Source organism: Pan paniscus, chromosome 7, assembly GCF_029289425.2.
Source record: "Pan paniscus chromosome 7, NHGRI_mPanPan1-v2.0_pri, whole genome shotgun sequence".
Taxonomy (NCBI): domain Eukaryota; kingdom Metazoa; phylum Chordata; class Mammalia; order Primates; family Hominidae; genus Pan; species Pan paniscus.
This window is the reverse complement of record NC_073256.2, coordinates 149,433,014-149,447,665: the sequence shown is the minus strand read 5'-3', so window position 1 is coordinate 149,447,665 and position 14,652 is coordinate 149,433,014. Positions and strand designations below refer to the sequence as shown.

At 45.7% G+C, this 14,652-nt stretch overlaps 2 protein-coding genes across 2 annotated transcripts in view; both read left to right on the top strand.

The window, feature by feature from the left end:
- HHLA1 (HHLA1 neighbor of OC90) overlaps positions 1-2,911 on the top strand; it is a 49,821-nt gene extending 46,910 nt beyond the window's left edge. The window contains exon 17 of the mRNA XM_034966613.4: positions 356-2,911. Coding sequence (XP_034822504.2) covers positions 356-399 — 44 coding nt within the window. The 3' untranslated portion in view covers positions 400-2,911. The remainder of the gene's footprint in view (positions 1-355) is intronic.
- A 2,103-nt stretch (positions 2,912-5,014) lies between these two features.
- Positions 5,015-14,652, top strand: part of OC90 (otoconin 90) — a 35,890-nt gene continuing 26,252 nt past the window's right edge. Inside the window, exons 1-2 of the mRNA XM_003830096.5 lie at positions 5,015-5,049; positions 9,298-9,390. Of these exons, the coding sequence (XP_003830144.1) occupies positions 9,345-9,390 (46 nt within the window). The 5' untranslated portion in view covers positions 5,015-5,049; positions 9,298-9,344. The remainder of the gene's footprint in view (positions 5,050-9,297; positions 9,391-14,652) is intronic.

Sequence of the window (14,652 nt, the reverse complement as noted above, 5' to 3'; positions counted from 1 at the left end):
ATGCACACAACATATTACATTTACTGAACAACTTATTAATGAGTTTAAATTAGCCTCGTGCAAGCTCTAGAGATGCGTTAGATACAGCTGGGTATTGGAAAAGAGCATTGGGCAGTGAGTGGAGAAATACGGGCTGCTCCCCACAAGACTTTGATGCTAACTAGCAATGGGGTCTTGCATGAGTCTTTTCCACCTTCTGAGTCTCACCCCTAGTGGCCCCTGTCCAGTGCACTGCCCCACACTTGCTCTCTGGAAGAGCCTAGACCCTTGTTGGTGACATCAGGGTTTAATTTATGTCTCTAAAGTGTTTATATCTCAGTACCTTGAGTTCCTTCTTCTTCTGCTTTTTTTTCAGCCTTAAAGCAAAAATGCCTTGAGAATATCTGCAAGTCTGTGTGAGGCCTTGAAAATAACACTAGGGCATTACAATGACTTCAGGGGATACGCCATCCACCCTGGCTCTTGTCCCGAGTGGGCTACATTTGAAGAATTCACCCAGGCTCCAGCTAGATCATCAATTAATTTAATGATGGTTATTCTTGGAAGTAGCATTTTTTTTCCCTCTCCTGTGAATCTGTGCAAAACATTGAAGGTAGAAGTTTTCTTGTTAGAGACCTCACAATTAATACAGTAATGCCAGACTCCTTGCCTGCTTCAAAGTCATGGAAATCTAGTGTTCATGCTCAAGAAACTCCTACAATGCTTGAGGCAATCCTGACAATTTAAAAACTGGGGATGCGTGGGCACTCTAGCCTGCACAAACCAGTTCAGCCATGGAGACTCTGACACAATACCTGAGGTGACTTAAACTTGAGACTTTTGAAAGACAACAAAAGCATAAATTAATATTGAATTCATACTCTAGAGAGATTCACATATACTGATAGTTAACTAAAACATGTACAACCAATCAGACTTGCCATGGTATGGGATCTGTATAATCTTCCAAGCCCCCTTAAGTGGGCGATAATGAAAACTTTATCATTAGGAGGAGGTTTAGAGAGTTGTTTTTATTGACATCTTGTTTTGATTCCTCTTCTGTGTGACCCACTGGATTCAGAGGTCCCCATGAGCACCCTCAGGTTCAATGATTCATGAGTAGAACTCAGAGGTAGGGAAAACTGTTATATGCACATTTAGCATTTATTGCAACAAAAGGATGCAGATGAAAAGCAGCAAATGTGAAAGGCACCTCTAGAGAGAGTCCAAGAGAGCCCAGGCACAAGCTTCCAGTGGGGTTGCACAGTCAGCATCTAATCCTCCCAGAAACAATGTTTAACAACACGTGGAGTATTGTCAGCCAGGAAAGCTCATCCAAGTTTTGGTGTCCAGGGGATGTTTGGGGGTATGGAGTAGGTATGGAGTGCCTTCATGGCCTGCATGGCTAAACTTAGTTATTCAGTCTCCAGTCCCTCTAGAGGTCAAGCTGATACTGCATGACCTAAGGCCCCACCATAAATCACATTGTTAACATAAACTATCTGTCATGGCACAAAGCCCCAGGTATAAGAGACACTCATCAGGCAGGATATTCCAAGGATTTACAGGGGATTCCCCAGGAGCTGGTCAAGGACCAGATGTTCCTCTGGAAGGTGCAGGATTTGAGCTCATCTGTGGAGTACATCTGTGGAGTCAACTTTCTTCTGCACTCCCACATACTGATTTGCCACCTTCATTGTATCAGGTTCCTTTTTCACTATGTTCAGGTTTGCGGTTGCTCCAGTATCCCTATCTATGCTGAGTCTCCACGTAGAGCATGTGTGCCCTCTCCAGTGGCTCTGCACGGACCCCTTATTTCTCATTACCAGGGACAGCTTTTCTCCTGATGTGCCTGGTGCTCCTTCTCCACTCTCTTGCCTTAGGACTCTGCTGGGCCATAAGTATTTTTTTTACCCTTTTGTGATCTATGGCTGCCCTTGGGTGAGGAAAGTCACTTTCTGTTCATCATCTAAGTAGAAAACAGTTTCTGCCATTGGAAGACCCCTGAGTTCCCTGGCACTCCTGTGAACCACAAGGTGCCTGGGGAGGTAGAACTTGGACATTGGAGAGAGGATCAGCCAGACATTTCTCTTTCTAATCATATGCAGAAAGATTTCTTTTTATTCTCCAGAACACTTGAAAGACTCTCCAAGTTATGCAAATGTCAAGCTCATAAATATATATTGTTATGACTTTTGCAAAGATGAAGAGGATACAGCAAATTTTCTGGGAGGCAAAGGGACTTCTACCTGGATAGGAACCAAGCAAACTCATTAAGCATGGGTTAATTTGATTCAACCCTTGTGTGGATATTAATTAAGGACCTTTGACAGGAGAGGGTCCTCAAGGTTCCTCAAAGAGTAACTTATCATCAAGGAAGGTGAAGAATGGATGGATGGCTTGGGCCCAAGACTGGGGCTATTCACTTGTGGGGAAACCCATGTGAACCCAGTTACCCCATACTTTGGGAATAATGACTGAGCATGACTATAATCTTTAAGAAGCTCAAATGCGGAATACCTCTGAGGCTTATGCAAGGATCTGGCCTAGCATCAAGGACAAAGGCTCAGAGGACTCCTTGGGGCCAGTTTTCTATAGTCATACCATCAGCCACAACAGCAGCAAAGGCAGAAGGAAAACAGGGCCCAGGAGTGGCTGACGACTGCCTGGAGTCCAACTGGTCTCCTGGAGTTCATAAGAGGTTTGACCCCTTCTGAGCTGAATGTGTCCTGATTTAGGGGATAGCTAGGGCAATAAGAAAGCCTCAGGGGGTGCTACTGATCTGGAACTCCTACTAATTAGTGTGTATGTGGCCACCAGTGGTTAGCAGATGAGGTGAAAGAGATGGGACAGTGACTGTATCTGTTCTGATGAAGGAGATTGTGCAGTTACATGCGTAACGTCATTAAACTTCATTCTTCCAGGTAGCAAAGGTGCAAGCGCATTTCTGTTTATTTCATTCATGCCCAGAAGACCAGCTAAGTTGTCAAGAGAAAGAAAGAGAGGGACAGAGAGAAGGAGGAAGGCAGAGGGAGAAGATGAGGGAGAGGGAAAGGAAGGAGGGGAAGGGAAAGAGGAGAGGGAAAGGGGGAGGAGAAGGGGGAGAGAGGAGAAAGATTGTGTTTGTTTCTTGGCCCCAGTGCATGGTTCTAAGTGTTTGTGTGTGTGTGTGCGTGTGGCTCCCTATTTCTGCACAGGTGCACTAGTGCTGTGGGTTTGTGTGAACAAGACATTTAGGTGCTGTCATAATTAAATCTAAAATTTTAAACTCTCATTTAGAACAGACTTTATCCTCTTATGTCTGGGTTCTTGTGAAAACTTCACTCTCACCTTATTCCACCAACAGAATGGTAAAAGGCCAAGGTTCCAGGGATATTGAAGGCCAGTGGTTTTCAATCAGGGGTGATTTGGCCCCCAGGGGACACTTGGCAATGTTTGGAGACATTTTTGGTTGTCACAACAAGGTAGGGAGTGCTACTGGCATCAGTTGAGTAGAGACCTGCGATATTGCAATGCTCGGGACAACTCCTACAGAAAAAGAATAATTTGGCCCAAATGTCAACAGTGCTAAGATTAAGATACTCTGTTGTAAGCTATGGGGAAAAAATGATCCTTCTCAAAACCCCATGAAATGTCTCGAACAAGATACCTGTGTAGATTGTTATGCCTTTGTATTGCTCAGGCATAATACCAATCTCAGTTATGCTCTTGAGCATAATAACAATCTCAGCTATGCTCTTGAGATGCTGAAAAGATGGATTTTGCTACACTGAGCCATAGAGGCCCATGGGCTTAGTCATTTTAGAGATGGTGGGTCTTTGGTGCTAATGAGAAAATATTACAGACAATGCATCTTCATTCCTCAAATCACATGAGATGCTGAACAATAGTTAATGATCTATAAACACAAGCCTCAATGAATGAGAGTAATTACTTATTTGAAGAAGCCCTTCAATGGGTTCTTCCATAGAGGCTCAATTGTGCCCTGATTTAACCGTTTGAGGAGTCCTGCTTCTTCAGGAGGTGGCCATAGAGTGAGCAACTCAGAGGGTTCACAGCCAGGCTAACCTGCATTCCAGAATGCTTCCATTACACGTGAGCTTCTACAATGCCTCAACCTCAACGACACCATTTTTTCTCATCTGTAAAGTGGAGCTAATTAATCCTTGCTCCTAGGATTATGAAAGCAGTAATGGAAGGGCTGCTGCAGGGATGATGAAGGCAAAATCCTATGAAACACTTGTGGTACATTACACATACTCAATAAATGCCAGTTCTCCTTTCAAAATCAGGAAAGAAAACCCTTCACAAGGGGATATGAGGAAGTGACAAAAAGAACTAGGACTTAATGAGCCCCCATACCACACACTATACATGGCTTTCTTCAGCCTCGCAGTCTTAGTAGGATTAAGCCCATTTAACAGATGTGGAAGCTAAAGCTGAGCAGTGACAAACTCAAGGTCACACTGCTACTCAGTAGCAGGGCTGGCAGAGGAACCTTGGGAGTCTGATTATAAAGCCCCACCTCACCCTACTCCACAGCTTGGGCAGAAAAGCCCTAAAGGAAAGAGGCATCAAATTCCGAGGTCTGAGGCCAAGAACATATAAGAAGAATCACGCTAGAAATCCTCTTGCTAAAGAATGAACTAGACCAGACAAAGCCAGCCCTTTATCTTGCAGGAGAGCCCACATGACTTTCATCAGTCTTTCATCCCCCGAGAGTTCCCATGATGACCCTGAGACATAATCCATGGGCCTCCTAGCCTTTGAGGTGAGGTGGGGTAGAACAGGGAACCCATTGTTCTCTAATTAGAGCCTGGGTCTCCTCTGAGGCTCAAGATGGGGCCTCTTAATATGGAGCCTTCACCTGTTCCAAGCTATAGTATTATGATGCCTCCTCCCTTCAGAGGCAGCCCACCTGCCAACATTCATGAAAGGCTTCCTTCTTGATGTGAGGAGTGGGGAGAGGCATCACATGGCTAAGGGTCTTTCCTTGGGGTATAAAGGACTCAGTCTGCACCTGTTCAAACCCTAGCATTCATCCAGCTGCACTCCAGTGGAGCCTTCACGGTAGGCATCTGTTATTCCTGATGGTTGGGGAGACAGAGAGCAGGGGAGGGAGGGAGGGAGTGAGGAAGACAGCAAGTAAAGGAGGGAAATGAATGGGAGAAGAGAAGAAGGGAGGGAGAAAGAGAAGGAGGGGGAGAGGGAGGGATGGAGGAAAAGAGTGAGGGAGGGAGGGAAATGGGTGGGAGATGGAAAGAGGGAGAAAGGGTAGGAGGAAGGAGGGGAGGGAAGAAAAGTGGGAGAAATTGATGAAGGAAGAAAAGGAGGGAGAAAGAGAGGGTAGAAGGGAGGGAGGGAGAGAGGGAAAGAGGGAGGAAGGGAGAGAAGAATGGAGGGGAAATGAGGAGATAAATGATTGGAGGATAAGGTGGTAGGGGATGCTCTCAGGGCTGTCTGAGACCTGGATGTTGCTCCAGGATATAGCTGAAAACCCAAATTGCTCTGAGTCGATCTGTGAAAAGATGCAATGCCAGACAGAGAGCACCTGGAAAATTTACCCGGGGGAAAAATCCACCACTTCACATTAGTGAGGATCCTACATAGCCCTGGGCAATGACCCCGCCCAGGGCACCTGGTGTGGAAACACAATCAGCATTAATTATGGGCAGTCAGCCGGAGATGGTGTTCTACCTTTATAAGACTCATCACATTTAACCCTCATGATTCCCTGATGAAAAAACACCATTATATGCATTTCGCTGCCCAGGAAAATGAGTTCCAGGCATCTTCAGTGCCTGGCTCAGGGCACTCGACAAGCAAAAGGCAGAGCCTGAACTCCCTGACCCCAGCCCAGGTCTGTCCAACCAGCAAGGCCTTGGGCTCAGACACTGGCTATGCAGCCATGAGACCGGCCATTGGGAGACAGCTAGGGGAGCCGGGACTCCAAACTGGCATGCAGACCAAGGCGAGGCTTCGGGAGCCTTCTCAGGCCCACAAGGAGAGCACTGACCCATGAGGCCACGACAGCCCCAGAGACTTCCTTGGGCAAATTAGGAGAAGGAGGTCTTTCCTCCAGGTAGACACAGCCCCACAGCCAAGGGCGCCTGACTTGGCCAACAGGAGGATACTGGATTTCAGAAGCAGCCCCGCACCATCCCACCCACATACCCTAATGTGCACGTACCCTGGATTCGGGTCATCTTCACTGTTGCCCAGGGCTGACCACGTGCTTCTTACTGGCACCTTCTAGCTGGCACTGACTTTCCTTCTTTGCACGCAGCAAGGAAGCTGTCACCTGCTGTGTTTCACCACACCCTAGCAAGAAGCTGGCCACCCTAAGGGTCCTCCCAAGCAAGTACTACCGATAATTGTGACAGTTACGCAGTGAATCATCACTGGAATGCTTAGTTTGTCTCAAAGGTCCGGCCTAGCAGTTTAGGGTATTGGAGCCAGAACACGTCAGACTGGCCCACCTGGGTCTGGTCATTGCCAGAGCCCCCCCTTCTGGGCAAGGGCTGCCCTGGCAAGTGACTCACCCTCTGAGCCCAGTTTCCTGGTCTAGAAAGTGAGGCGTCTTGATAGCCAAAGTCTTGGAGGGTTGTCACCAGACAGCAAGTGGGGCATGCTCAGTGGAACACCTGACACAAAGAATGACCTAATCCATGAAATGTTGTTTAAAGGAATAAGGTCATGAAGATTATTACTTACTTTTTAAAAAGTTGTGGTAAAATATACATAATATTGACCATGTCAGCCACTTTTAAGTGTACAGCTGAGGAGCATTAAGTGCATTCACATTGATATGCAATCACGCCACTGTCCACCTCCAGGACTTTTTCATCTTCCCCTACTGAAACTCTCCCCATTATCGAAGAACACCCAATCATACCTCCTTATAATTTATTGCAAAAATAAATTAGAGCATAGTCAAAATTATGTCTCTAATAAAGTCATTTTGGCTCATTTGCATTCAAGCAACATGTTTCAAGGAGGTAATGGAACATGACCTTCAGGCCGTCTTATCTGAGCTGCAGAACTCCCCAGGGGAATGCACCCCTGAAACATGTGTCACAAAAGAAAAACAGAGATCCACTGTGCAAAACTGATCATTCTTCTTCATTCACCAGACAGGGCCTTCCACTCTTACAGGGGATTAGGGAACAGCATAAAGGCCTTCATTGTAGCAGCTACTACTTATTGAGCTTTTAACCTCGAGCCAGATGCCATCATTGTAATTCTTAATGCTTTTAAGCAACTTCTCTATGTCAGGCGCTGTTGTATGTGCCTCACAAAGATTAACTCATTTCAGTCTTCACAACAGCCTCACAGATAGGTACTGTTATTATGATGACACTGGACTTGGAGTCAGGAGACCTGGGAAGCTGGACATTCTTGCCATGATTTGCCAGGCTCTAAACCTCAATGATCTCATCTGTAAAACAGGAGCTTGGACTGGAAGATCCCAATGCCACTCCAAGTTCAGACATGCTGGCAACCTGTCACGGTGTGATGGTCACAATAAAATACCTGACATACTGAGTGGCAGCAAGTGACTACATTGTCCAAGTTCATGTTGGCCCCATTCATGTGGGTATCATTTCAATGAGGTCTCTGGGCTCCTCTGAAGTGCCTTCTGCTAACCACAAGACTTTCCAGGGCATACCACTTTCCATTTGGAGACCTCTCTTGTCTCCCCCTTAATTTTCAGTCTTGTTTCATGGCCTGAGAAGGAATCAGTCAGAACTGAATTTCCACCCAACAGTGAGGGAGACTGTCTCACCTTGAAAGTTAACCAGCTTTAGGAATTTGTGTGGCTAAAAAAGGCTCTAAGCAGAGCGTTGCACCAATGAGACAGTAACCAGGTTACTAGAGAATTCTTGAGCTGAGTAAGAATCTCAAAGAACTCACACTCTACCCTTTTTAAAAAAATTCATTCAACAAACATTTATTTTGCAGCCACCAGAGCTTGTGCTAGACCCTGGGATAGGTCCATAGAGTAGTGATTGTACAACCTACAATGTCTTCTCCTCTGGGACACTTTGCCTAATACCAAGCCTTGCTCACAGGCAGAATGACCCGTCACGGCCCTGGGTACATATGCAGGACCACCAGAATACGGGGCAGGCTTGGTCTCTGGGAGAACAAATTTTACAAAGTGCTCCTTCCTTCGGGTTGATGCAACACTGCAGAGGACAAGCTTCAGAGTCAAGCTCTGGCTTTTTCAGCATCTAGTTGACCCTCCTGACCAAGCGCTTTTGTGCAGTGCACAACATGTACAGCCCTATCCAGCAGCCCTGTGTGTGCCACTAGGGTGGTATGGATCAAGATGTGTTATCATTCATACTTTGTCCCAAAAACATGTTCTAAATGCAGAATATGCACAAGACAACCAACCGTATTTACATTATTTATGGAGTTATATTCTAAGGGGGCAAAGATTATTTTAAAATCCCTCTGGTCTTTTTCCTGCGCCTCCCACCCCGCCCCCCTGTTAAACATATAATGGATTGGCTAGAGTCCTTAAGGGCTTATTGAAGTTAAATATTTGCTGATCTCAGCAGAACGGCAGCTACAATTGAAAAGCAGTAGGGTTGCTGGACTCTGCCCGCTTCTCCCCTTTGCCCCCAAAGCATCCTCTGAGGCGTATCTATTGAACTCTCAGGACCTCAACAAAGTATTCGAAATACTCAAAAGCCGAGGAAGGGAAGGAAGAGGGAGATGCTGCCGGAAAAGCTTTGTTTGCTAGCATGCAGCGCCACCATGTGGTTGTCGGATTTATTTCTATGTCAAGTGATGGTTGAAAGGTTCAAAACCTACATGTCAAAGGTGCATTGGGAATGCTGGGTATATCATAAAGTACGGGCTATTTAAAATTCAATTAACAAAAGTCAAACTACAGCACTTGTTACCTTGCCTCACTTCCGCATTAGTCTATGAGCAACTCAGGTAAGGAGTGTGTTTTCCTCACTTTGCACTCCTGGATCCTCAATCCTTTGATGCCTGACGCGAGGCAGGCCTGGAAGAAATGACCATGGAATCAATCAGTAAATACAGAAGCCCACGGCTGTGTCTTCAGGGAGCTCATGGCTACATTTCCATTTTACAGATGGGTAAACTGAGTCTCAAGGAGGGAACATAATCTTCTTAGAGGCACACTGTCAGTTAGTGGCAAAACTGGGACCTACACCCTTTCAGGGCTTTCTCCTTTTACCACATGCCTTGTGGGACCAAGAAAGGACATGGGGGTCCCATGGGTTCTTTCATGGGAATTCTGAAAATGCTTCCATCCTATTCTGCTGGCTTCTCTCCCAGGAGTCTGTTCCAGTTGCTGCCTAAGCCCCATCCTTTGTTCTCCTGCTATGATTGCGTTTCTCCTCACCAGTGTGCTGATGATCCCCCATGCCGGTGAGTAATGATATCTTACACCATAGTTCCAGCTTAGCATGTAATTACTTCATTTGAATACTGTCCCTTCAACAGGCCCACCCCCACCATCTTTCCCACGTGTCTTTTAAATGTCCTTTTCTATAAAATTGAGATGGTTAAACATATTCCTCTCTGTCTTCTTGCTTTATTTCTTCCCTCTTTTATTAGTTTGCAACTACCTTGTGGTGACAAAAATGACAATTATATGCTCTACGATTATAAATGTTTACAAACATTTTTGGTACATCCCAAGAGATTTTATTCTCCAATGTTAACACCTACCTTTCAAAAAATTACAGTCACAGAAAGTTTATGTGCAATCGTATCCACTTACATGTGAATTGAACATGCTTGACCTGCAGCCCCAATTTTTTCAAGGGTAAGTGTGTGACCACCACTGAGATAAGACTGCTTGCCCAACATATTCGCCAATTCTGGGGCCAGACACTGTAGCAGGGAAGGTGTTATTGAGGCTTCTGACTCAAAGATGTGGGAGTGGTGTCTGAATCTGGGTCTTCTGAGAAACAGAAGCCCAAACTAGATCAAGTGTGCAGATTGCAGTAGAGGAAACACCTGTGAGGAAAAACATGGAGTGGCAACTGTGAAAGGTAGAGACCTTCAGAAAGTTCTGCATGTGAAGGAGATGGGCAGAGGGGAGGTGAATGTGCCCTAGACTTCAGTTGGATGTAAGCTGGCAAGGTCATCCAAGAGGAGCCGGAGGAGTCCCGTGTGCCCCAGGAGCCTTGCCCACTGTGGTATACCTACATGCCCTGGGACATTGGCTGGGAGCAGGCATGAAGGGGACGAGGCCTCTGTGCAAACCCTGCCTTGGACTTCCAAGCACAGCCGTAGGCCCTCGGTCAGTTATGCTTCCTGTAGTTGGAGCTCCGCAAGGTCCCTTCTCATGGCTGCCCCAGTAGCAATCTGAGTCAGATACAAGACAATGCTTTGTGAGTGTTGACCATGAGGAGGGTCTCTGTGCGTGGTGAGGTCTCTCCAGGGGTCTCTATCCCTGCAGCAGGACGGGGAGCAGCTTCCATGTTGGCTCCCTCAACACAGCCAGGGCGACTGCTGTGCTTCCTCTACTCTCACTCGGAGCTGCCTTGTGACTTCCAAGGGCAGGCGTCAGCCAGTGGGATGGTGGCCACATTTGCATTAGGAGAGGGAGATCCCTTGGCCCTCCCACCTAAGCACATGCTCCCTTTGTCTGGGAGCTCTGCACTGAAGCTCATGCTGCAGCCCCCACATCACACCACCATGTGTTGGCTCCCACTTCCCCCTTGTCCTCTGCATGTTTGTTTCCTTCTAGATCCTCTGAGAAGGGACCTGAGGAAAAAGGTGGGTTTTGTGCAATCCTGGTTGATCTTTTCAGTAGAATACATAATACCATGAAATCCCATTCTAAAGCACCAATAGACATTATCATTCCACTATCTAAAGATGTTATATTCTAAGTTTGCTTCAAGTTTGTGAGACTAAGATTCTCTGATTCTAGCAGGCCACCACTCACTGGCCATTTGATGGTGTGGTTCAACTATTGCATGTTCTGTCCTTCATTAAACAGTTATCAATTGAACTTGTGGTTTCTGTTATATATGTATAATGTAAGTATATACATATATCAATATATTACATACATCACAGTGCTTACCTTGAAGTCCCTAGTTTAGTGGGGGAAATGGTTACATAAACAGATCATTGCAACATGGGGTGACAGGTGCAATGAGAGAAGGATGTCTGCAACATTATGCTAGCACAGGGGCAGCATCCCTGACCCAGGCCAGGTTGGGGGTCAGGCAGGGATCCTTGAACTTTGAATGGAACCATAAAATGTCAGTGAGAGTCAGTAATGCGAGGGGAACAGAGAAAGGGAAGGCATCCCAGGCCCCAGGGTGCAGTACAAGCAAAGGCAGGATGGCAAGAAGCAGTTTGCTGTCTAGAAAATCTAAGCTTTTCAGTATCTCCGGAACATGAAATTCAAGGTAGGAGATGATTCAGCAGAGGCAGCAGGGGCCAGATCAAGGAAAGCCGTACGTACCGGGTGAGAAAAAGCTTTATAGCTTCATCGAAGAGTCTCAGTTTCATTGTCTATAAAATGGTAATGACAGAATGTGCCTTGCAATACTGAGGAGAAGATCAGACAAGGTGATGCCTGCAAAATGCAATGTCCTGCTCCTGGAACAGGACAGATGCTCATCACCTTCTGCGTGTAACAAGCTTACTGAATCAGAATCAATGTCATTCTGGTGAGTTTTGTCCTTACATTCCCTCTGACCATGCATCTCCCTAAGCTGCACTGTTGGACTTTGTGAGTGAACTAATTTAGTCCTCGGGGATAAAGAGTTTCACATCCAGGGTGACTATTTTAATTGCTAATAATAACGTGTGGGAGTCTATATCCTGAAAGTAAGTGTGAGTGTGGGTAAGAAAGCACACCTTATTAACATCTATAGGTAATAAGATTATCTCCCACCCTCCAGAAGAGGAACTTAATTATCAGTTGCACAAAGGAATAGAGTGCAGTAACAGTAATTGCCAAGGAACAGGCAAATTTTACTATTGCTGCTGAAGTGGGCCGCAGATATTCTTAGCTGCTGGTTATTATGCTGATTAATTTCCAAGGCAATTATGCCCAGTGAAAAATGTGCCAGAGCAATTACATGAGCTTTCTGACAAAGGCTCAAATGAAACTGAAGTCACAAGTCTCCCTCCCTGCCTGAAAGTCTGCATTTTACAGGTCACAGTCCCCTCAAAGCCTGTAGTTCTCAGGCAGGAGGGAATTCCCTGTTCATGGGAACCATTCCGCAAACCTGGCAAAGGGAATACATGGCTGGCACTGGAACCTGAGAAATGCGTGGTCAGCTCCCATCCCTGCCCCTAGATGGAGCACCAGCCGTCCCACGCAGCCTCACAAACACCCAAAGCAAAGCACCCTCCTTTCACCTTCAAACCGAAATCAGCCTGTTTTGCTTAGGCCACAAAATATTTTATTTTAAATTTAAGCCAAGAGTTTAAAATTGGAAGATTTTACCAAAAAATTAACATTTCAAAAAAAATTTTTGAAAAATAAAAATGGTGAGACTCCTTTCTCAAGCCCTGGTGCTGAGTCACAACTGCCTGTCTTGCTGTAACTTGGGTCTCTCTGGTTCTCCACAGTCCCCACCATTCCCTATTGCTTCCCAGCATTGGACTGCTACTTGTTTACATTATCTGCCCATCCCTGCAAAGATTTGGGTCTACAGTCCTCGGTCTTAAGTTGGACCCCATTTCCCACATGTTACCGCCAGGAGTCCACGTGTCATTTCATGTTATCTCTTGGTAAGATTTCATGTAATCTCACAATGTCCTGTGATATAAACTCACAAATAGCCCCATTCTACAGATGAGAAGACTGGAGTCAGAGAGATATAGAACTTTGCTCCTGGTAACAAAACCAAGAAGTTACTGAGCTGGAATGTGGATTCACATTTGTTGTGCTCTAAAGCCCATGCTTCTTCTTCTGTGCCATGATACACATAAATGCCAAAGCTTCAAAAAAGGAAGGTCTCATTAGCCTAGGAATAATTGTAGAAGGTGTCCTTGAGCTTGGCTAAAGAGAAGGCAGGAATTGGATAGGAGTTAGATAGGTGAGTGAAGGATGCTTCAAAAAAGGAGAACAGAGAAAATAAAGTTGGATGTAGGGACAAGTGTGAGGGCTGCAGTGAACAGCATAGCCAGAAGAGGGATAACAGTGAGAGTACTTGGCTGGGGTTCAGGAATCCCAGATAGCAGTTCCTACTCTGCCTTCAAGTTCTATCCAACAGTTTTCTCATCTCTATAGTGGGGGCTGAATAGGATCATCTTTAGATCTCTTTAAACCCTGTTGTTTTTCCCTTCTTCAGTGTGAAAAACAAATGCAGACTGTTGAGATCTTCCATGAGCCTGGAATTATGCAGTTATATTATTATTATTATTATTTGAGACAGAGTTTCATTCTTGTTGCCCAGGTTGGAGTGCAATGGCGTGATCTCAGCTCACTGCAACCTCCGCCTCCCGGGCTCAAGCAATTCTCCTGCCTCAGCCTCCTGAGTAGCTGGGATTACATGCCACCACGCCCAGTTTATTTTGTATTTTTAGTAGAGATGGGGTTTTTCCATGTTGGTCAGGCTGGTCTTGAACTCCCAACCTCAGGTGATCTGTCTGCCTCGGCTTCCCAAAGTGCTGGGATTACAGTTGTGAGCACCACGCCCGGCCTATGCAGTTATATTATATACAATGAGTCATTTTGTGTTTGGAAGCATCTTGCCAGGCAGATACAATTGTCTCATTTTACAGAGGATCAAAGTGAGGCTCAACGAGGAAAGAACATGTGCCCGAAGTCTCACAGCCGGCATGTAGGAAAGTGAAGGCTCTAACCTGGTCTCCTGATATGTTCAGTGTCTATTTCCATCCCCTGCAGCCTCTCAGAATCCTTAAGGCAGAGGTGGTTTCAGTGAGTTTCATGAACATCCCTGGGATCTTACTTAGAGGTAGGACATGTCCCATGTCCCAGGAAGAGGCTTATGTTACTGAGAACATGAGTGACAGATTCCAAAGTTACCCACCCCTAGTGAACAAGTCTTCATGGATCGTGCCTTCCTATGACTCCACCATCACTGTGCCTACTTAGAACCTTCCACAACTTACCCCTCTGAGGCCTTCAGGGTCCACATCATTGATATCCTCCTCCCTTTGCAGTCTTCTTTCCTGCCAGTCTGCCCTCCCCACAGCCAACTGCTTCCAGACCCTTCAGCTTTTGCTCCTGTTGACCCCTTTACCTAGAAAGCCTCTGTAATGATCCAGTGAGGTAAGGCTTATTACTTCCATTCTATCCAACAGAAAAATGAGGCTTTGAGAGTTAAGTGACTTGTTAGGGTGACACAATGGTAGAGGTAAGGTTTTAAGTCAGGCCTGTTGGACAAAAAAAACCCTTATAATGCAGTCATATTTTATGTGAATTTGAATCACGTAGAGGTGAGATGGTACAACAGAAAATGCTAATGACACATCAATTTATACAAATAGTTCAAAATAATGGATATTGGCACACGTCTTAGCAGTCCAAAGATGGCAGCTGAAGACGTTATCATCTGTGATACATTACAGCCATGTCACGCGGCCATGGCAACAGGTAATTGTTCATTAAGTGGTTTGGCTTGAGCTCAAGCTGAGAAATGCAACCTCAAACCAATAACTTGGGAATGGAAGGTGTGAAGAAGGTTA